This window comes from Eptesicus fuscus, chromosome 8, assembly GCF_027574615.1.
Source record: "Eptesicus fuscus isolate TK198812 chromosome 8, DD_ASM_mEF_20220401, whole genome shotgun sequence".
NCBI classification, from domain to species: Eukaryota; Metazoa; Chordata; class Mammalia; order Chiroptera; family Vespertilionidae; genus Eptesicus; species Eptesicus fuscus.
In genome coordinates this window covers 71,535,966-71,559,074 of record NC_072480.1, presented here as the reverse complement: position 1 = coordinate 71,559,074, position 23,109 = coordinate 71,535,966, and the positions used below count along the sequence as shown (strand labels likewise).

The window sequence follows — 23,109 nt, the reverse complement described above, 5'->3', positions numbered from 1 at the left end:
TTTGCTTCCAGGGGACCTTTGGCAATGCTTGGTGACAGTTTTGGTTGTCAAAACTGGGGAGAAGGCATTGTGTTACTGGTGTCTTGTGAGTTGAGGCTAGGGAGGCTGCCGAACCTCATACAAAGTATAGGACAGCCATCCACAACAAAGAAGTATCAACCCCTAATGTCAATAGAGGCAATACTGAGAAACACTGTCAAGAGAAATTGTAATTAGTTTGATATCAGTAGCTCTGGTGGTTTTCAGCTTTAAACCACCCCCTGGGAGTCATAATGAATCTATCTGCCAATAGCAACAGCACTCAACAGGGAGCACAACTCTAGACTAGTGGTCATGGGATGTGAAGCATAAACTTGAAGTGGTGGGGTTGGGGAAGGGTGTTAGTAAAAAATTGGACTTGGGAGAAGAAAGTATATATATTTTAAGAACAAATGTGATAGTTCATTTCAGCAGAACTTCTGCCACTTTTTATTCTTGGAAGAGGAACTTATTCATCACTGTGAATAGGAACAGGTTTGACTTGAGCTGAAAGTTTATATTGCCTGGGTTGGAGGCACACGGCATGCAAAGGAAGCCAGGCTGGGAGGTGGTGGGGTGGTGCACACTTGGGAAGTGGTCACTTATTTAGGTACTCAGTCACTTTGCTCACTTTCTCCCTTTGGACTAACAGAAATATTCTGGTGAATTTTTCCTTTTCATATTAAAATTCTACCTGTCCTAAGATCATCTTTGTGTTCTGACACTCACTCTAGCTGCCCAGGAGCTTTCTGTGTGAGAATTTCAGCTCAGGGATACCCTGAGGACTTCCCTAGCCAAGGATTTTCTGAGCTTCTGTCTTACACAGGAGAGATCAAGATAAATATAAACCTGTCGATGCAACATCTTCAAATGAGGAAGAAAAAGGGTGAAGAAGAATGAAGGTGCAGAAAAGAGAAACAAGTATGAAATTAAATCCTGTAATGTAGATATTAAATAACAATCTAGATAGAGCTAAAGATAGAAAGATAGGTAACAGAGATAAGAAAGAAAAATTCCTTAAAAATTTAAGATTGAAAATATCCCCACCCTGAGTTTTTAAGAAGAAAGGCTTTGGGTTATTACATTTCATCTATACTTTAGAACAAAGGTTCAACAGGTTCAAAACAGAAGGGAGAGAGGATAATTTCAGGATTTAAAATATAATATGCTCATTTTTATGAACTGCAAAATCAAGTAATAGAAATGCAGACTTTTGATATTATCTTCTACATGTATTTATTTATACAATGGAAAATGCCAGACCTTATACTCACTTATGTCTGCAAGCAGACTTTATGTTGTATATAAATCTGATTTGGTTTAAGAAGTTGAAGTTTTAAATTTAAGAAAAGAGTAATCACAAGAAGAGGGTAGAAGAAAAAAACAATCCTTTCCAAAATTTTAATAGATTTTCTTCAAAGGATATCTTTATCCACATCACTGTTTGAGAAAAGATTATTTTATTCAATGTCAAAATAATTTAAACTATCAAAACCCTTTGAGGCAGCATGGAAAGACCTGGATGGTATTATCCTGTGAAATAAGCCAGTCAGAGAAAGACAAGTATCACATGATCTCACTTATATGTGGAATCTAATGAACAAAATAAGCTGACGAACAAAATAGATCCAGAGACATTGAAGCATGCATCCAACTGAGATATTTTAGAGTGAAGAGGGGGCGGGAAGAAGATAAACCAAGAAGTTATGTACATTATGTATAACCCATGGACACAGACAATAGGGTAGTGAAGGCCTGGGAAGGGAGCAGGAGCAGAGTGGGGCAGCTCATTGGTGGAAAAAAGGGGACATCTGTAATACTTTAAACAATAAAGATGAATTAAGAAAAAGAAAAAAAATAGACTGTCTCCTCAGCTTAAGCACAGAAAAGATTTAAAAAAAAATTTCAGCAAAACCTCAATTTTTGCTTATTTAAAGATGCTTTAATGTAAGGATGAACTTGCCATAGAAAGCATATCTGTAAATTTTGGGATCCTTTATGTAGTTTTAAAAAAAAGCAGCACAATGACATCCAAAGAGTCAGAATGATATAGGTACACAAATGTTCTTTCTAAGACATTACCCGACAGATCAATCAATGGTCAGCTGCACCACGCTTTTAATATTCACTGCATATAGTTTTTCGGAACTTAGAATTTACCTGGGTAAAATACAGTGTACACCCTATTATGCTGAGCACAGAACTAGTTGGTTGAATCCTGCCCATTATGTTTTGCAAGTTGACATTTAAAAAATTCTCATTTCTCAGGCATCCCAACACCCATAGCATCTCTGGAAAATGAATATCATGATCCATTCCTTTGGTTTCTCCATATACTTACTTAGAACTCTGGCACCCTAATACTGCCCAGGTGAATGTGCACCCAACAGAGTATGAGGGTCATTAGAAAGCAGGGAAGGGATACGGCGAATGCCAGACAGAACAAACGGCTTTCCTTGACCATCAACAACAGAGAGGACTCTGGACAAGGCGGTGCTGAGGGTCCAGGCACAGACGCAGCCTCCTGCTCCAGCAGCTCCGGTGGGAGTGAGGGATAGAGTGGGCAGGGTTCCCAGATAAAGCCAGACTAATGTTTGCTCAGAGCATCAACCTGCATGAGCTGGGAGCGTGGGGACCCCTTTCCCAGAGCGTCTGTTGCTTTCTTGGAACTCCAAGAACCAACGCTAAGGGGCACCAGAGGCTTGGACTCAGCGGCTGCCACCCAGGCAGTCGATGGCCCGCTGCTGCGGAAGTCTTGGGCGACAGCAAAGCCTAACTCGGTGGGGAATGGGGTTAAGGAAGCTTTTTATGCTCCAGATCCGAGCAGGAATCCTCCGAAATCAAGACGTTGAAACCCAAGCCGAGGGCTAGGCGGTGACCCCTGATATCCCAGGTCTTACTGTCTTTTTTCTGACTATATGAGGCCATTTCTAACCTTGTACTTTCGAATATGAAACACGTCGCTGTAATATATACAGCGGCATATATAGTTGTAGATACACACAACATCCGTTCCATATAAAGCACTAAACTCACTTGACAAAATAATGTAACTCACTGGTAGTTGTTGATCTCTAGTTTTTTTTTTTTTTTTAGGGATCCCGAGGTCCATACAAAGAAACCAGATGTCACCTCCTCTCTCCTCTAGTCTGTTCGTGTTTACTTCCTTACCCCCCACCCCCTACCCCTCCAACCTTTCCTTTGAAGTCTACCATCACTTAGTTAAGAGAGCACTACCCTGACCCTCTCCCCAGGAGAAACCTGGGAACGACCGCCTGCCACTCGGACTTTTTCCAGAGGCAGAGAGGCAGTGGGAGACGCTGAAGAAATGAGCTAGCATCTTCGGTCATGCATCTGCATGCTGACTTTTGTCAGCGCTAACAGAAAGAAAAAGCCAAAAGGTGAGGACAGGGGACGGAAAGGAAGGAGCCAGCACTGGAGCTCAGAAGCCCAGGCGGGGCCGGCGGCACAGCCGCGCCACCCCCTCCCCCGGCCCCGCGCGTCCTCGCCCTCCTCCGCCGCCCGGCCGGAGTGGTGCCAATGCGCCAGGATGGAGAGATCTCTGCGCGGGAGGAGATGACGCAAAAGCCAGCGCTCCCCCCCAAAAAAGTGTTTCTCCAGGACGAAGATGGCGGCAACTTAGCTGGGGACTGAAGATGACTGTGGCTCTCGGGAGGCCCAGCCCAGGCGATTCGGCCCCAAGGTCCGGGGGAGGCGGCGTCAGCAGTCGGAGCCCGGTGGCGGAGGCGCCCTCGGGCAGACCTGCAACAGCAGCGGCGGCGGCAGCAGCAGTTGGAGCGCGGGGTGGGGGGTGGGGGGGAGGGAGAGCCCTGCCTGCGGTGGCTGCCCAGGCTCCGGACTCCGGGAGAGACTGCGAGAAGTAGGAGCAGGAGGAGGAGGAGGGAAAGGAGAAGGCAAGGAAGGAAGAGGAAGAGGAGGAGAAGCGAAGGAGCAGGAGGAGGAGAGCCACTGGGGAGGCGCACTGGTCGCTGTCTGCGGGCAGCGAAGACGCGGCATGCCCCTGACTGGGAAGAGCGGGCTGTCCTCAGCAGGGCCATGGGGACCCGCGCGCTGACAATGCCTGGGTGAGAGGAGCAGCGCAGAGCCACCCGCCACCTCCACCATCACCTCACCTCCTGCACTCAGCTCGCCACCGGCCACCAGCTCAGCCACCTCCGACCGCCTCTCTCTCTCTCTCTCTCTCTCTCTCTCTCTCTCTCTCTCTCTCTCTCTCTCCACTATTGTTTCCTACTCTACAGAGGATGGGGTCGGCTGATGATTAGGTCGGAAGCAAGTCAGATCTTCCTCCAAAGCCTAGTAATATTTATGTAGGCAAAAAGAGAGAGAGAGAGAGAGAAAAGAGAGGGGGAGAGGGGGAGAGGGGGTAAGGGAGAGGAAGAGAGAGAGAAGAAACGGGAGGAGGGGATAAGGAAATTAAACCCTTTAAGTCAATGCATATTGTGGTGACACCGGCACAGGAGCCCTCACGGTGGAGTCGGCCCGGGCTGTGCGTTCCCAAAATATGACCAGGGGTGCTTGGATGTGTCGGCAGTATGACGACGGCTTAAAAATCTGGTTGGCAGCACCCCGGGAGAACGAGAAACCGTTCATCGATTCAGAGAGGGCTCAGAAATGGCGACTGTCTCTGGCATCTCTCTTGTTTTTCACAGTCCTGCTCTCTGATCACTTGTGGTTTTGCGCTGAAGCCAAGCTGACCCGAACCCGGGACAAGGAGCAGCATCACCATCAGCAGCAACAGCATCAGCAGCAGCGGCAGCAGCAACAGCGGACGCGGCAGCAGCAGCAGCAGCAGCAGCAGCAACAGCAGCGGACGCGGCAGCAGGAGCCCTCCTGGCCCGCGCTCCTGGCGAGCATGGGGGAGTCCTCGCCCGCTGCCCAGGCACTCAGACTGCTCTCCGCCTCCTCGTCCCCCACCCTGCCCCCTTCCCCGGGAGACGGCCGCGGCGGAGGCAAGGGCAGCGGGGGCAGAAGCAACCGGAGCAAGGCTCTTCTTCTAGGAAACTCTGCCAAACCCGTGTGGCGCCTGGAGACTTGTTACCCCCAAGGCGCCTCCTCGGGCCAGTGCTTTACGGTGGAGAGCGCGGACGCGGTGTGCGCCAGGAACTGGAGTCAGGGGGTGGCGGCCCGGGGGGAGGAGCAGCAGGTGAGAGGGACACGTCCAGCTCCACTCTGGAACTTGTCGGATTTTTACCTTTCGTTTTGTAATTCCTACACACTTTGGGAGTTGTTCTCGGGGTTGTCAAGCCCCAACACTTTGAACTGTAGTCTGGATGTGGTGCTCAAGGAGGGCGGCGAGATGACCACTTGCAGGCAGTGCGTCGAGGCTTACCAAGACTACGACCACCACGCTCAGGAGAAATACGAAGAGTTTGAAAGTGTGCTCCATAAATACTTACAATCGCAGGAGTACTCGGTGAAATCCTGTCCTGAGGACTGTAAGGTAGGATCAGTGGATTTTCTTTTTCTTCTGCCCTTCTTGAGCTTTTCCATCTGTTTTATTTTGTTGGAGTGTTTTCTAGAGTTTTAAAAGTTTTTTTTTTTTTTGTTTTCTTTTTGCTTTCTTGTGGCTCTGGTTTGGTTACTTCATCCGTCGTTATTGTGGTTATAAGAGGTTGACTTGGTGCTTGAGTTGGGAATACCTCGTGGATTACTGGTGGACTGGTGCCTTCTTCTGGGAATCCCTGGAAAATCAGGGAACACCCTGGTTTTCTGAGATAATAAAGCTAGGGCTTCAATTACCTCTTACAGATAAGCGATTGGTTTCAAACTCTGTTACCTTATTTAAAAAATGGAATTTGAATATGGCTTGTTAAGAAGACATGATGGGACTGCATACTAATGACCCTAGCCCAAATCAGAAGAGTCAGAGGCAGGCACGTGTGATTTGGCTTATGGACCTGCACACGTGAATTTTCAAAAAGTGACGTCATTAAGTTGGTTGACCAGAGGGAAAAGAGAAAGTGTTTGCAGTTGTTTATGTAGGAAGAAGCAAAACACATTTTACCTGTTTTACAGAGATAGTTCTGGTTGTTTGGAAAGTCCGGAGGCCTACCAAAGCATACTGACTCACAATACGTTTTCTGTTTTCTCTTAGACATTTGAATAATTATTGATCTCAGACTCAATATGAGTGGAAAGTTTCAATTAAGTATCTGGTGATCAATGGTCAGTGTTGGGTTTTATCAGATACCTTATGTAATTACCTTGTATTTTCAGCATATTCTCCAGAAATATTAAATGGCAAATGCATGGTGCTAGGGATAAAAAAAAAATACTAAAATCCTTAATAATGTGTATCATATTCAGTCTATTTCTGTTTAATATAATAATGGCTGTAAACCTTGCTGATTGACAAAAAAGAAGTGTATGCAAGTTTCTTAAGAAATGGCCAATACACCATGGGTAGTGCACTTCCTAGTAGAAGTGTCACTGTCCGTGGTGCTGAAATGAGATTACCCAAGAGCTCTGTTGAAGATGAAGATGCTGCAGTGAGTGACATTTTAGTAGGGAAGAAATGATGACAGAAGCTTAGTAAGCCTTAATGTTTTGTTCCAAGGGTAATTTATTAAATAACACAATAAAATGGTATTGCTTTTAAAAAGGAATAATATACTACACTCTCTCTTTTCCTTTCTCTTCACTACTACCTCAACACCACACAGGAAAAGAAAAATTGTCCCTCTTCTGCTTCACTTGCTTTGTACTGGAGAAGTGCAGTCAAGGGCAGTATTGATAAAAAGTGCATTGTGATTCTTTGACATGAGAACTGGTCTAAGGAATCTATTTAAAATTAACATAGTTCAAGGGCTGTACTTTACTTTGATTAGTTGTGCTTTTGACAATTAAACTAAACTTGCTTTTCAACATTTTTTAAGACCAGAAACAGATCTTCTTTGAAAAGACTAATATTGAGTTTACAACATTAATTTAGAATGCCACTTCATAAGATAAATGGATTTTAAACTTTCTTAAATACTTTTCTTAACCATATCAGTATAACTAATGCCTGGGGATTAAACTTATTCTTAATGGCAGCTGTTAATAACTTATTGCATAACTATTTATTATGACAAGATATGTTGCATTGGAATTATAATAATAAGGAAAATGGTGTCTCTGCTAATTTTGCTACTCACAAAAAGGTTATAAGCATGTCAGTGTATTATTTATGTTTAAAAGTGGTATCTTGTAATAATATAAATTTGCTTACTTTTCTGAATGTAATTCTCATATAAATTTCTATCAATTCCAACTTGCATAGGTTCAGTATTTAAAAGATAGTCATGGTTAATAGACTGCAGCATATTTTCAAATAAGCTTTTCAAATATATCTTTGCTCAAATATCCAAATTTTAAATATAAATAAGTGTATTTTCCTCTTGACCTGAAATAATTCTCAACTTTATATTTGTCATCATAGCTGTAAGGTATAATGTAGGTGAAATTAATTTGTAATTTTATGAACTACTTCTGGATTGTGTTTTTATATAAAGTGGTAATTTTTAACTGTATACACAACAGCGCATTATAAAAGTCTTAACTTCTTAGGAACATTTCTTCTTCATATCGAAAAGTAAGCACAGTCATTTGAGTTTCTCATCACCACACACATGATTTATTACTTGTGATGTCTTGTAGCTATTTTCTTGGTTGTGTGATTTTTGTTATTTTGTCCATTTGAAACATTTTTTCCATAATAACTGTTTTTAATAATTAGAGTTCCAAATTTAAGTTTCAAGTGTTCCTGGTTGATAACTTACAAATTTATTGGTTATTTCCTTAATTTAATATGTAATTTCTTTATGATTCTGAAAAAGCCACAAAGACATCCACATATAAATTATGTTACATGCCTTAAAATGCTACTTGTAAACTTTGAATAATGTGTCTGAGTTTCTTTCTAAACACTTTTACTTATTTCAAACATAACTATAATTATGAAATTGTGACTGTCATCAAGGACTTTGCTCAAGATATACATTCTATGAAAATTTTTCCATATTTTAAGATAGCCACAAAGCCCGAGGCTACGTTAAAAGCAAATGCATTATATTTCTGGAATTGATAATATATTCGTGAAAAATATAATTTAATATTTCATAAATATATTTGTATACATATATAGATAGAATATACTTAGTCATATTAGTTATATAATTTGTTAAAGTTTATATTTTAGGAGAAATATTAACTTTATTATGCACATATAATTAAATTATTAATGCAATAACTTCTAATTTTTAAAACTTAAGGACATATTATTACCTTCTAATTTTATATTGCCTTCCATTTACAAAAAGCCACATTCCATATATAAAATAGAATTGATTAAATTTAATTTTGATTTAACTTGTTTTGAAGGGCTTTTGACGCCTTATGCTGAAAAAGCAAACAAACCTTTATATTGATCTAATACAATCATAGTGCCTTGAGTCCATAGTATTTGGAGATTAAATGCAGCTTGGATTTATTTTAGTGAACATTTGTATTGAACACATAATAAAAATCATTTGTACCCAAGAATATTTTTAATATTCTGAGAAATAGCTCGCTTAATTTTAAGACTAAATATGCACATTTATCTGGGAAGTAATTTATGGAAAAACAAAGAACATTCAAGCTGCTATATTACATAAGTCAAGTAGCAAAAATGATGACAGTAATTCTCTGTAGTTTTCAAAATGATCTTTAATATATAATAAGAGTAACAAATCTGTAATAATCTTCAAGTTGGTTGCTAATATTTAAATATGCAGTATTCTAAGCTACAAAATTACATATGTATATTATTAAAATGCTTGTTTGTTTTTTTTTAACTTAAATAAGTATTTTCTCTTGTCCTTTAGCTCCTAAGCATTCGTGAAGATATATATAATAAAACTGGGCTACTTAAGGAATACAAATTACTTTGTTACTGGTAAACTTTTGTTATTGATAGTTTTATGTGTTTACTAGTACTATACCTTAAATTAAGCCAGGTGATCAGTGAAAGCAGATTTGAGATTAAATTAGAACATAGATATTGCATCATCTGTATTTTAGTTCTCTCATAATAGATAATAATCTTCATACTCTCAAGAATGTATGCATTTCCATATTTTTATTTTTATAATCTCATGTTAAAGCAGATTCTATTGCTTATTCTTATTTAACAGATAATGGCCAAAAGGATGCTCGGCCAATGTAAGGCATATATAATAATCGTGGTACCTGAGGCTTTCTGTATTGTTTGCAGAAACCGCTCACAAACATTAACCAGTTTGAGCACATATAATTTGGATTACATAATGTACAATTTTAATCTTTCTTAAGTTCCTAATTCATTTTGACGTCTTGCACTCTAGATTCTTGAAAGAATATATTTAAAATAAAATCAAATATCTAACAATTATTTTTATTAAAAAATATTGTTTTGCTGTTGATTAAGTGCTGTTGTAAATAGTGTGACATTGTCCAGGAATGTGGAATACATATGCAAATAGATCTTTTTTGTATTCTACCACTTTATTATTTTCAAATCTTATCTCTATAGCTGAATTGCTTGTCTACAAAGTCAAACAGTCTAACCCTGCAGATAATCATTTTAACCATTATTAAGGCCATTTTAAGGTCAAAACCATTATCATAACAAGTTTTATGACCCAGATTTTTGTTTTTCCTATTTTTTGTTTTATATATGACCACTAATTTCATGAATTATATTTTATTTTATAGGAAAACAACCAATATTTTACCTTAATATTAGATGCCTATTGTTTTTATAGGGTAAAGAATGATTATTTTTACTTTGGACTTGTAACTGTGTCAAATTAGTAACTATATAGGGCTCAAAATTTTAATAAAGGCTATTACACATTGGTTTTAATTGCTTTAATTGTATGATGTCAGTGTCTGCATGTGCAAGGTGAATTAAAGTATGAAGCAAAGGAAATCAATAATGCTCCTAGTCTCATGCCACCCCACATATAAATGATAATCTATTAAGATAGTTTTTCATGCTAGATTGAGTATACAAGTATACATATAACTATTTCAAATAAAATAATACTTTAATTTGAATTATTTGACCTGTTGCTTTAATTTCGATCCCCATTTTCCTTTTCAATTTTTATCTTCAATGTTAACCTCACATTGACTAGGCATAAACATTTTGCTGTTTACTTTATATTGATTTACACTGCAAAGATGTTTCTTCAATATCAGTGAATTGATACTGTAGGTCAGTGATCCTTGGAATATCCTGGGGAATCTTTAAAAATGCCTCCAGCCCTAAAAGATTCTGATTTCATTCACCTGGCTTGTGTCATGAGCTTGGGATCTTCCACTTTCCCTGATGATGTGTGGCCAAGGTTGAGAACAACTCTTCTAGTTGACATTGACAACTAATGTGATAAGACCTTTTAGCTCCTGTGCCTCAGTATAATCTAATTTGTTAAACTGATGAGAATGGAACTCGGACATATATTTTTTAAAGTGGTAAAGGCAATAGGACAGAGCTAGAGGTCAGGGAGCAAATATGTTGTGAGTGGGCTGAGGAAATAGATGAGAAGTGAATCGACTGGGTGAAAGGGTTAGGGGATGTTCCAGAAGAGAACATGGAGAGAAGGTGGTGGCTGCACAAAGGACCAGAGTTTGAAATGTGTAAGGGTGTGCCTATTGGCTGTCAATATTCTGTCTTTTAGCCCAAACTGAGTCGTTATGCTGGTGTTCAATAATGGGCTGAGCACATGTTTGTCTGTGAGACTGCTCAACTCTTTGATTAGAGGAGCCTGGCTTTATGTCTGTCTCAAATTTTAGGCTATATAAATGGCTGAAACTTTTTCTTAAGTGTATGGTTTATTTTAAGAAAAAACACACACACACATGTAGGCTCTTCATAGTATTTTGCATGAATCAGATTTATTCTTTTAAAAAATATATATATTTTCTTGATTTTATCTATTCGCTTTTGTAAAACTTAGGAAATTACTAATTCTCCTTTATTTCTTTATTGTGATGATAAGCCATGTTTTATTTTTTACTTATTTCTGTAATACTGGAGTAATTAGTAGAACATTTATGTAGTTTTTTGAAGACAAACTGCTAAGTAACCACAGATTACTACTAACCTTAATTTTTGGAATTAGTTTTAAAATTATCTGATTGCTCTGTTCTGAAGGGATAGTAATATCCGTCGTTTTATTTTTTAACATTTTATATTACAAGATGTTGTGAAACACTAAATCTAAGTTTTACTTAATAATAAATTAAATATTATTGCAATCCAAATAATGAAATTTCCTCATGAGATGTTTTAATTTACTCTCATTCCGTAAAACTGGAAATAAGAGAGTTACATTTGCCTTTTTTTTTTTTTTTTTTTTGCTAACAAATAGTTAATGATTTGTACTGTGTGTTGTGCTGGAATGTATGAAAACATTTAATTCTTGGGTGTGTGAAGTGTTAAGAGGTAACAGTTTTTTACCATCCCCCCACCCTCGTAGTCTGTTTCTGCATTCAGTCATTTATAAACAAAATGTCGTAGATGATACCACAGATGGCAAGAAAAATCCTGCAAAAAATAGAAGTTTATTATCCATTTAAATACTGTTGTTGATTTTAGCAGTAGCAGTAGGATAGCCACACATGCGTGATAGGTGAATGCAATAATCATGTCTATGGAAATGCATGGGGATTTTGTTTATCAGCTTCTCCACCTTGCACAAGAAGGAAAATGGGCTCTAGTCAAAATAGGACTCTTCTACTCCTTCCTCTGTGTGCTTTCTTGCTATCATCTTGCTGTGTCCTCTCCTGACATGTGGAAGCTGCATATTCAGGGGCTGAATTCCATGAGAAATCCAAAGTTCAGAAATCTTTTTTCTCTGTATCTCTACTCCCATAAAAAATGACCAGTTTATTTCTTACTGAACTATTACTGATTTCATTTATTTGAAAGAAAATCAAACTAAGAGGTAAATGGGTGATCATGACAATGCATTAGCTCTTGCAGAAAATTATTTGAATCACTCAGAAACTTAAGTATTAAAACAACCTTCAATAATAAACTAACATGCTTTAGAAGTCAGAAACTAGTCTAATTCATTTCTTCTTCATGTCCTCTCTATGAGGTATTATCACAGATTTTACAGATGAGTAAAGTGTGGACATAAGTTAACTATTCCAAGGTCAAATTGATGGCAGTGTTAAAGATAAAGTACACTATTGCTTGAATGTATATTCCTTTTCTCTTTCATTATTAGTATTAAAAAACATACCAAAGAATGAGGAAATTAATATAATAAGCCTACATATACCTGTAAAACATAGATTTAACAACTGTTAGGAATCTTACCATATTTACATCTTTTTATTTTAATTTATCATTAAAAACATTTTACAGGTGATAAACAAGCTAAGATGACAGAAACTTAGGAGTCCTTGACAGCTGGGATGAATAGTCAGAAATTCCAGATTCATCATTTCAAAGGCTTAGGGAGGAGATATGAAAATGAATAAATTCAGCAGAACACCTAGGGCTAGAATTGAGCAGGTAAAATGATGTGTATAAAATTTTAGTGGGAGGAAGTAAACTTAGGATGTCTATGATTGTTCTTATGCTGAATTTACAAGTTAAATAAGATACATTCACTTTATGATTTTTAATCAATGTCCTATTTTTAACTTATTGCATTAAAATGTTTGAGTGTATTAGTTAAGAACTGTCTCTGTATTGTCTAACATCTGTAATACTTAGACATTTTAATTTTTATCTAATTTTTGTTAGCTCCTTTTAGGCCCTGTCTTCAAATACAGTCACCCTAGGGGATCAGGGTTTCAACATATGAATTTGGGGGATATAATTCCATCCATAACACTGAGAAGGTATGTGTCAAGAGTTGTAGGAAATACCTCTGGGAAAATGTTAGTGCTCAATTGTGAAGGATCATGTATCCTGTTCTAAGGCCTTTGAATTTCATTCCTAATATGATAAAATATCAGACAGAAATTTTAATCAAGGAATCACCTGGGATGATTTGTTTTTCTCAAAAGTGAGCTCTGACAGCAATGTGATTATAGGTTGGAATAGGATGAACTTATTGGCCAGGGAGACCAATTCAGAATTGGCTCTCTTCCTTGGGAGTAATAGGATGAATCTAAATCAGCACTCTCCAACCGAACTTTCCATGGTGATCCACTCTTTCCAATATAGTAGCCACTAGCAATGTGTGGCAATTGAGCACTTGAAATGTGGTTAGGGTGAGTTAAGAACTGAATTTTAAATTATATTTAATGTTAATTAATTTATGTTTAAAGAGCCCCAAGTGGCTATTGGCTACCATGTTGGGCAGAACATTCTAAATTACTGCAGGAGTTATGAAAGTAGAGAAGAGACACAAGAAGATTCAGGAGACTTTTCTGAGTTCAAATTTACAAATTGCTATGTAGAGGAGGGATATGATTCAAGCTTTATAAAAGGTTAGGCTGTGAATTTTGATACCATTTAATGAGATAGGCAATATAAGAGGAATAACAAGTTGGGATTGAGAATAGTCAAAGAAACAAGAAGTTCATTTTTGGAGATAATGATATCAGGATGTCCAATAGATAGTAGCAGATACCACATGAGAAGGGAGTTTGGGTGTGAAGTTTACTATCTACCTGTTGGTTTCATTCAGGAAATATGGACAGACATTAGATAACTTCACAAAAATATTATATGGAGAGAATACCAAAGATGAATCCTAAGAAAGAACAACACATAAGGGTTTGTGTAGAAAAGGTACCAGGGAAAGATATTGAGAAGAAACAAAGGAATGAGAATGAGAATGAGAATGAGAATGAAAATAAGCGGGGGGTGGGTGGGGAGGGTGGGGTGGGGAGAGAACAAAAGAGAGTAGAGGGAGAGGGAGAAGTAGAGAGAGGCAAAGGTGAGAATCATGAGAATGCAATGATTTGAAAGCCATAGGGAAGGATTTTAAAAAAGATTCAGGATCAGTAAGGAGTATCTTATCTTGTAGAAAGAACTTGTAGGATGAAGCCTAGAAATAGGACATTGAATTTGCAGTTATATTTGTTGACTTTACAAGAGTAGTTTCAATAGAATGGCAGGAAGAAATGTCAGATTGTGATGAATTAAGGAATGTGTTGAAGTTGAGGAAATAAGGACTAGTCCAAACTACTCTTCATTAACTAGTCAGTGAAAAGAAAAGGAAAATGGAGTAGTTGGGAAGATGTAGGTTTAAAGAAATAAATATTTTATGGTGAAATAAACTTTAGAATATTTGTAGCTTTTAATCTAGAACCAAGATGAGAGTATGAGGTTGAAAGTATCAGACTCAGAAAAATTAATGATGGCTCCGTATTCCAAAGAAGAGGTGATGGGGTCCCATCTATTACTAGCCCAGAGTGTACAGGTATAACTAATAATTTAAAAGTAGAAATTAATTGTAACCCTAATAAAGAAGTATGGTTAAAGGAACAGTTGAGCATAGATTGGGTTTAACTCCCAACATTAATCACCGTTTATTAGTTATATGACATTGTCCAAGTTAAAATAGGGACTCTAGTATCCCTTTCACAGGATGTTTATGGGGAGAAATTGAGATTCCCAGGCATATAAAAGTACTTAAGCTATGGCTTGATGATGCCCAATAAATTGTAGCAATTCATTAAAACCCATGGAGAAAAAGCCGTGGGAAACATCAGTAAAATTAATATAGTCTTCACTTGAGAGCTCACAAATTTTCTGGTAAATAACACTCATTTACAAAAGGTTATAAGCAGACTTTGCATTTTGCATGGTAAAATTCTCTGCTTTATTACATCTACATTAATCTGTTTCTTTAAATTATTGACCAACACTGGAGTAAAATGGGGAAAAAAGTTCAGCTGGAGTGAAAATATTTTATTCCTAGTGCTTGGATTTTTTCTCTGTTATTTCAGATTAAAATGAACATGTGCTGGGTTTTAAACTGAGTAGATACTCTTAAATTAGTCTAAACTGGCTTGAGCACTTTTGTTCACAAACCTCTCGGAGGTTTAAGTGGAAAAATCATTGTAATGATATTCCATAACCTGGAAACTGATGGGTAAAAATAAGCCTGAGGAAAGTTGTGTGTTATATAGTTTGTTAGTCATTGCAGCGTCATGTGCCCCAAATTCTATATTAAAAGGTGGAGCCCTTTGTCCTGTATTCTAGCTACTTAACTTTGTATTTTGTTTTGTTGTCCTGGTTATTTTCTGCTCCGCCCACATTTGCCCACTCTGCTATACTTAGTATTTTTATTGATTGGGGAAGGAGAAGAAGTAGGGTCAAAGATTACCTTGAACTAGAGCTGGCGGACAAAGAAAACATGGTAAGTGCCAATATACAGAAGTCTGAGTTGGGTAGAGTCTAAGCTGTACTCCATGCATGGGAGCATGATTGCCCTGAGAAAGAGAAGACACAGGGAGTCATAGTAAGGTTCTTTAACTTGATAAGAATCATAAATGTGAGTGGAGTCTTACTATTCAGTACTTCCCATGGCTGTAGGAGTGAGAAAGGAGCTGTATGTAGGTGTTTTAGGAATATCTGTACTCTATACAGGGAAGAGTGTTTTATTAAAGGATACAGTGGAAAATGTTGGTTGCCTGATAACTTCTGAGCCCATTGCTACGGAGATGTGCAAATGGATTGGGAGCTATCTGCCATGACCCTAGAAGGCATCTTGCCTATGTGTTGCAAGTTGACCAGATGATTTTAAATATTCCATCCAACATCCTTTGACATCTAATGAGGCACCCAGAAATGATAACTTTGCATTGTGCAATTGTACTTATTGCCAGTTCCATCAAAGAAAAAATTTTATTACATAGAAAATATAAGTATTTTCTTAGCCTAACACCTTGCTGTTAGTAATAGTACTTTGGTTTTAAAAAACAGCCTTGAACACTTCAAATTACTTCTCTAATTCCTATTGTTATCAGTGTGAATAATTTTGAAAAAGAATGAATCAACTACATGAGCTTACCCTGAAGATAGATAGGAACTGAGTTAGAATAATTTATAGTAAATTTTTATTACTAATATTAAAAAATAGACATTCTTTTCTTCCTATAATTAACACATCAATCACTATTATAAAATCTCAAATAATTATTTTGAGCAAAGCGGGACTCAACAACATGGTCAGATTGGGAAAGCCATGGTGTGTATGACCTTTCTCCACTGGTTTCACAGCACTTCTTTCACATATATCAATTCATCCCCACATCCAGTTCTTCGGGGATATTATCATTGTAAAAATCCCATGCTCTCATGGAATTGTACCATCTATTACATTTTTACAATAAACAAGTCCTACATTGATAACTTCAGCATCCTTCTCTTATTTATTCCCCACAACAATCCAATATTATAGGCAAGATATTAGCTTTCTTCAACATATGGGGTGACTAACTAAGGCTAAAAACTAAGAAATGTGCCCAGGTGCTCACAGGTAAGTGTGGCATAACCTGAATTCAAACCCAGTATTATCTGGGTCTTAATTTCGTGGGCTTAACTAAACTACTATAATATACTGTCCACTCTGTCACAAATAATTGCTCATGTCTAATGTTTGTGTTTTGTTTTTTTTAGGGGAGAGAATATGGGTAGATGACAGCAGGAGTGAATAGAATATAAAGTTCTTTGGCAATATAACTTGGTCCAAATTCTTTTTCTTGTTGTAACATTTTGGTATAAGGAATGAGTCTTGGCTGAAAAGTTAGAAAGGCCTAGTTTAAAATAGTTTTTCCATCAATTCCTGTACAATGGGGATACTTATATCCAGTTTAAGGAGTCCCCGAGAGAAGGAACAGAACGATGTGTAATAAAATGTAGCTGGCAAGTAGTAGTCCCCTCAATTCAAGGTACTCTGAGAAGAGAGAGTCACTTCACTGTGCAAGGTAGTAAGACTGTACTCTCTCAGCTGTTTAGAAACTGAGCTGGTAGAACACCTTGACAAATTTGTCCTCCTGATCCAACAATTGGTTTCTAATCAATGCTGTCCTAGCATAGATCAACAACCTGACAGAGATTTTCCACTTAGTTTCCACTGAGGCATTTCAAAAGAGACACCGCTGATATATTTACCCTCAAGAATCACAATGATCCTAGATAAAAGCTGTTTAAAAACACGATTTTTCCTTTCCCATAGTGAAAGCTGGACTTGCTGTTATGGGCCATTAGGCAAGAAGTTGTGGGGCACCTGTGCTTCCTGAGGCAATGACTTCATGTCAAAGTCCATCTGAAATAGTGGGAAATGAAAGACCACATGGAAATGCAAATGATCTTGCTGTCAATGGAATCTGTGTCTGATCTGCTTTGTGGAAGTTTGGCAAGTTTCATATATTCTATTTGTACCATAAAATTATTAAAAATATATTGAAATTATAGAAATCACTTATAAAAAGTAAGTCCTTTCATATTATTTCAGTTAGACTTTTTAAACTTCATTTCTATTAAATTTAAGTGAAAATTCAAGTAAAGAGGAGGGGATTTAAATCTAAGTGAACAAAGTTCTTGTTGGCATTGTTTGGCTTCATTGATGAATATAAATTATTTGGTCTTTCAGTTGTCACAATTGTCAGCTGCGTAGCCATGGATTTGATTTTTGCATTCAACTAATTCGCTTTCTAGCATTATTAAAATAATTGATCCAATCTTTAGTTATTTTGATATTTTTTTGTTCTCAGGAATAAGCCAAACATGTGCAGGGTGTGGCAAAAGTAAGTTTACAGTTCTGAGTATGCGAAACACAGAGTTTATTCTTGTTTATTACTTATTAATTATTCTGTTATTTTCCATACAAACAACTGTAAACCTACTTTTGTCCACCTGATATTAAGAAATTTAACTTTATAATAATCATCTAAAATGTTTTCTTAAGGCTATCGGGAATTAATTTTTATATCCCTCAATTATTTCATAAAGGCCCTAATGCAGGAGTAATTCTTAACATCCACAAAGGGAGGGAGGGCTTTGCCCTTGTCATGCTGTCAAGACGGGCAACACCACAACGTGCTGGCTAGAGAGTTCACTGTCATTAGCTTCCGCTGCTCTTGAATGTCTATCAGCTTTTTCTAACTCCCTTTTTGGCTGTGTCCCCACAGAAAAAGAAAATTAAGACCAATAAACAACTATAATTGAGACAAATATAAATTTGTGAAGAATTGAAACACTGTTTTGTTAATTTTTTTTTTTTTTTTGGCTAATAATCTTTGTCTGAAATATGGTGCAACCTATTAAGGAAGTAGTGCTCACTTCTCCAATATCAAGTTTTTTAGAACTTTATTTTTGTTGTTGACACTATTACAGATGTCCTTTCTCCTCCTTGCCCACCTCTGACATCTCTGGTAGCAAGGGAAACAAAGGGGAAAAAATAAATGGCACTATGTGTAACTAAAAAGCTTTTGCATAGTAAAAGAAACCATCAACAAAATGAAAAGAAAACCCACTGTGTGGAAGAAGATATTTGCCAATGGTACATCTGATAATGGGGTTAAATGTATATATATATAAAGAACTTATACAACTCAACACCAGGAAGACAAAAAAAAAATGGAAAAAAAATGGGCAAAGGAACTGAATAAACATTTCTCCACAAAGGACATACAGATAGCCAATAGGCATATGAAAAAATTTTCAATGCTACTAATCATCAGAGAGATGCAAAATAAAACCACAATGCAATATCTCTCACATCTATCAGAATGGCTATCATCAATAAATCAACAAACAAGGGCTGGTAAGGATGTGGATAAGACTGGTGCAGCCACTATAAAAAACAGTGTGGAGTTTCCTCAAAGAAAGGAACTTACTTTTGACCCAGCAATCCCACTTCTGGGAATATATCCTAAGAATCCTGAAATACCACTTCGAAAGAATAAATGCACCCCTATGTTCATAGCAGCATTATTTACAATAGCCCAGATCTGAAAGCAGCCCAAGTGCCCATCAGTAGTAGATGAGTGGGTTAAAAAGCTGTGGTACATTTACACAATGGAATACTATGCTGTCCAATATCACTTTAATTGGATAGATGTTTAATATTCTCACATTACTTACTATAAACAGATAAATGCAAAAGCTAAGCAGTGAAAATTTGCATTTTTTAGCAACTTGATTATATAATAATACTAAAATAATGTGGTGAAAGGCACAATGCAGCTCTCAACAATTTCCTTTTTCCCCCCAAGTCAAGGCTAGAGTTGATGAAGTAGAAAGTTAACTCATGATAGATATGTTTTAGGGGAAAAATCATATCTCACCCAAATATAATAATTTACTTTAATAGCCCAATAGTTGAAATAAATGGGAAAAGATTAAATGGCTGGATAGCTGAACTGATGCTGCAAATAGAGCATGGAAAACACACAATATTTGAGAGTTTCCATTTCCTTCCTTTGACTGATTATAATAATTTACTCTTGTTCATTTAATGGTGTGTCCATTCTGGATGCTCTGAACCTGTTCTTACCTTACTGTTTTATTTTTTTTAATACCATGATAATCTATGTAGCAAATTATTAAAGAGAATTTCCTATGGGGCTATTCATCCAAGTTCCTCTGACTTCTCCAAGTAACGGCTGCCACTGTTTGTTGTGGAATGAGCCTTGAACCAGATGGGCCAAAGAAGTATTAGCACTGAAGAGAATCATGCATTTTCTCAGAATTGTCACAGTGATTATTTGCAAAGGATATGATAATTGCAATCCAGTTGCATTAAAGGATGCTATATAAAGAACACTTGAATAACTTAATTTGTAATAATTTCCTCTGGGAATGAATTTTTCATGTATTTTTATGTACTGTATAGGATAGAAACATATTATAGGGACAAATGAATATTACTTTAAAAAAAAAACCATCTTTAGTGGAAACTGTTCTTGGATAACCTACTTGAGCACTATTATTATATGACAATAGTTATTTAGTCACTGAGGTATACGATATCCCACAGTGAACCTAGTTAAAAAAAGAATAAATAATTAGACCTTTCATCATGTGTGACTCATATATGGACATGAAAAATACGAACAAATTTATATATGAACAGGATGATTGTTAAAGCAAGGGAAGGAAGGAATATGAGGGAGAGCCCAGAAAAATCTTTTCTTTTTCAAGATGCATGTTAATGAGAATAAGATTAAAAGACAAATAAATAAATCTCTTGATCCAAAAGCTGTTGTGCTCATAATCTGTTACTGAAAGAAAAAAAAAAATCTTGGAAACAAATTTTTCTTTTCAAATGGTCCTGCTTTCAACCTGTAAGTGAAAATTGGATTTTGCTCAGAGCCTTGGCATCAGGACAGTGCTGCACGTTCAACCTGAAGTTGTTTCCTCTAACTTGTTTATGAAAGTTCGTTGTTTCCCTCTTAAAATACAGTGGGCTCTGAATAACATAATTACAAAATATCAATTTTATAAAATATGTTGTTTGATATCTTTGTTGCTGAACATCAGAGCTTTTTATATGGAAACATAAACAGTATTTTATTCGTGCATGCTTCCTTATGGGTAATTATGGGTATGAAAAGTAATAAACAGCAGTGCAATTATGCCATAGCTTGTAGTGGGGATGTGTGTTTTCTTAATCTGGCCACTTAAAGAAAGATGTAACTATTCATCATTGAACCTTTCCAGATAAGCATTTCTTTAAGCCAATATCATTTTCCAAATTTAGAAGTCTAGAAAAATATATCATTGTTTGCTGCTTCTGATTAGTTGATGAATTTTAAGAAACTGGAAAGCTACCATAACTTTATTATGATAATAAAATCTAGAAGAGATTGAAGCAAGTTTCCACTTTATAGGAAAAAGCAAGATAAACTATTTGACAGCATGATAGAAACTTTTCGATTAATCCAACCATTGGAATAAAAAGTATAGATATATTTTTTTCTTTACTATTCTGGTAACTAGCTAGGATGTTCAGAGCAGCAAAATTATTATATCATCTGAAAAATTAACCAGCACAGTTCAAATGGTTTCTAAAATTCAAATAACTCACAGGCAAACATTTTAAACTATCACTTTTTAAACATCTTCCTGTATTATATCACATTGTGGAATGAACTAGTGTTAGTGATGAAACAAGGAAGAAGCTGAATCCTTTTGTGGAAAGTCTGTTAGTCGTACAAATCAGTATTATGACTTTTTGGTCACTTGAAGAAAGTTTGACCTCAGTAAACAATCCTAGTATAGGAAAAAGAATTGTTGTAAATCTGTATCTCTGTCTTTGTAAATTTAAGTGACTTAGATAAATTTTCTTATGAACTTTAATTTGATTCATGGATATCCAGCAAAGTTATGCCCAAAGCTGGAGGGCTATTTTCTTCTCTGTTAAGATAATGATAGTTAACAATTAGAACCTAGTGTTGGTACCAGGCCATTAACTTAACCCTATGAAGTAGGTCTGGTAATTATCCCCATTTTGTAGATAAGTGAACAAAGGCCTAGGGCACAGGTTTTCTACCTAAAGCTTTTAACAACTATTTTGTATTCATTTTCTATCACATTGCTATGGTATAGAAGCAATCCTGATGGTCAGAGATTACTGATTATTGAAAAGGAAGAATATAAGAAATCACTGAAAATATTAGTTTGAAGTCATTGTTTAGGAACAGTTTACATGATACATCTATAAAATGAAATTTGTATATACAGGATGGGGCAAAAGTAGGTTTACAGTTGTGAGTACACAAAACACAGTTTATTCTTGCATTATAATTTATTAACTAGAGGCCTGGCGCATGAAATTTGTGTGCGTGTACAGTCCCTAGGCCTGGCCTATGATCAGGGCCATCTCCTCCGGCTGCCTGCAGCCGGCCCTGCCCACTACTGCCACCCACCTCCAGTTCCCCATTCACCATCGGGCTATCGATGGCTGTTCCCACCATGGGTTGACCTCTGTGTGTGGGGCAACTGGTGGGGTGGGGGTCTTGGCCTGGTGCCACCTGCGTCTCCTGCCACCCACCCCCAGTTACCTGTTCACCATAGTGTGTTCGGAGCCTGCTGGCTGGGGAAAGGGACCTAGAGGTGGTCAGTGCACCTCATAGTGACTGGTTGAGCGGTTGTCTGATCATTCCATCATTAGGGTCAAATTGCATATTACCCTTTTATTATATAGGATAGAGGCCCGGTGCATGGGTGGGGGCCAGCTGGCCTGCCCTGATGGGGGCCCGGGATCAGGCTGGTGGTCCCTGCTGGGGGGCGGGGCCAGCAGGATGAGGAGCCTTGGGCTGTTTGCAGGCTGGCCATGCCCCTGATAGGGGTGGGTGTCCCTGCTGGGGGGCGGGGCTGGCAGGGGTAAGGTTCCATGGAAGGTTTGCAGTCCGGCCATGCCCCCGATTGGGGTTGGAGTCCCCCCTGTGGGGTGGGGCCTGCCGGGGTGAGGGGCCATGGTGGTTTGCAGGCCAGCCACACCCCTGATCAGGGTGGGTGTCCCCACTAAGGGGCGGGGCCAAAAGAAGTGAGGGCCGCAGGAGGTTTGCAGTCTGGCCAAACCCCCAATTGGGGTGGGGTCTTCCCTGTGGAGCAGGGCCAGCTGGGGTGAGGGGCTGCAGTGGTTCTGGTCTCTGGTTGTTCTGGTCATTCTACCCTTTAGGTCACTGGGCTTTTATTATATAGTATTATTGTATTTTTATATTAACAACTATAAACCTACTTTTATCCCACCTATATATATATATATACTAGTCTAGTTGTTTCTTCTATTGGATTTTGATAATACTCTTATAGCTAGGAGATCTGTCTTGTTTATTCTTGTCTAATATTTGTAAAGAAGAAAAGAAAGAAAATTAGGTAATGAGCTTATGATTGTTATAAAACATGGAAGCAGATTCTTTGACATTCCTCCTACTGAGAGGTGCAAGCATGCCTTCCCTTTGAATTTGGACATGTGTGTGACCGCTTCATTCAAAAGATTAGGGTATATGTAATACTCTGTGACTACTATGATAGGTGATAAAAGGCCATGCAGTTTGCTGGCATATATATTCTTGAATCTTGAACTGTCAAATAAAATGCTCAGTTAACCCAGGACCACCATATTGTAAGGAAGCCCAAGT

The 23,109-nt window shown here is 37.6% G+C and overlaps 1 protein-coding gene across 1 annotated transcript in view; it reads left to right on the top strand.

Annotated features, from left to right (window-relative positions):
* Positions 1-4,540: 4,540 nt before the first annotated feature.
* Positions 4,541-23,109, top strand: part of NALF1 (NALCN channel auxiliary factor 1) — a 585,236-nt gene continuing 566,667 nt past the window's right edge. The window contains exon 1 of the mRNA XM_008143949.3: positions 4,541-5,479. Coding sequence (XP_008142171.2) covers positions 4,541-5,479 — 939 coding nt within the window. The remainder of the gene's footprint in view (positions 5,480-23,109) is intronic.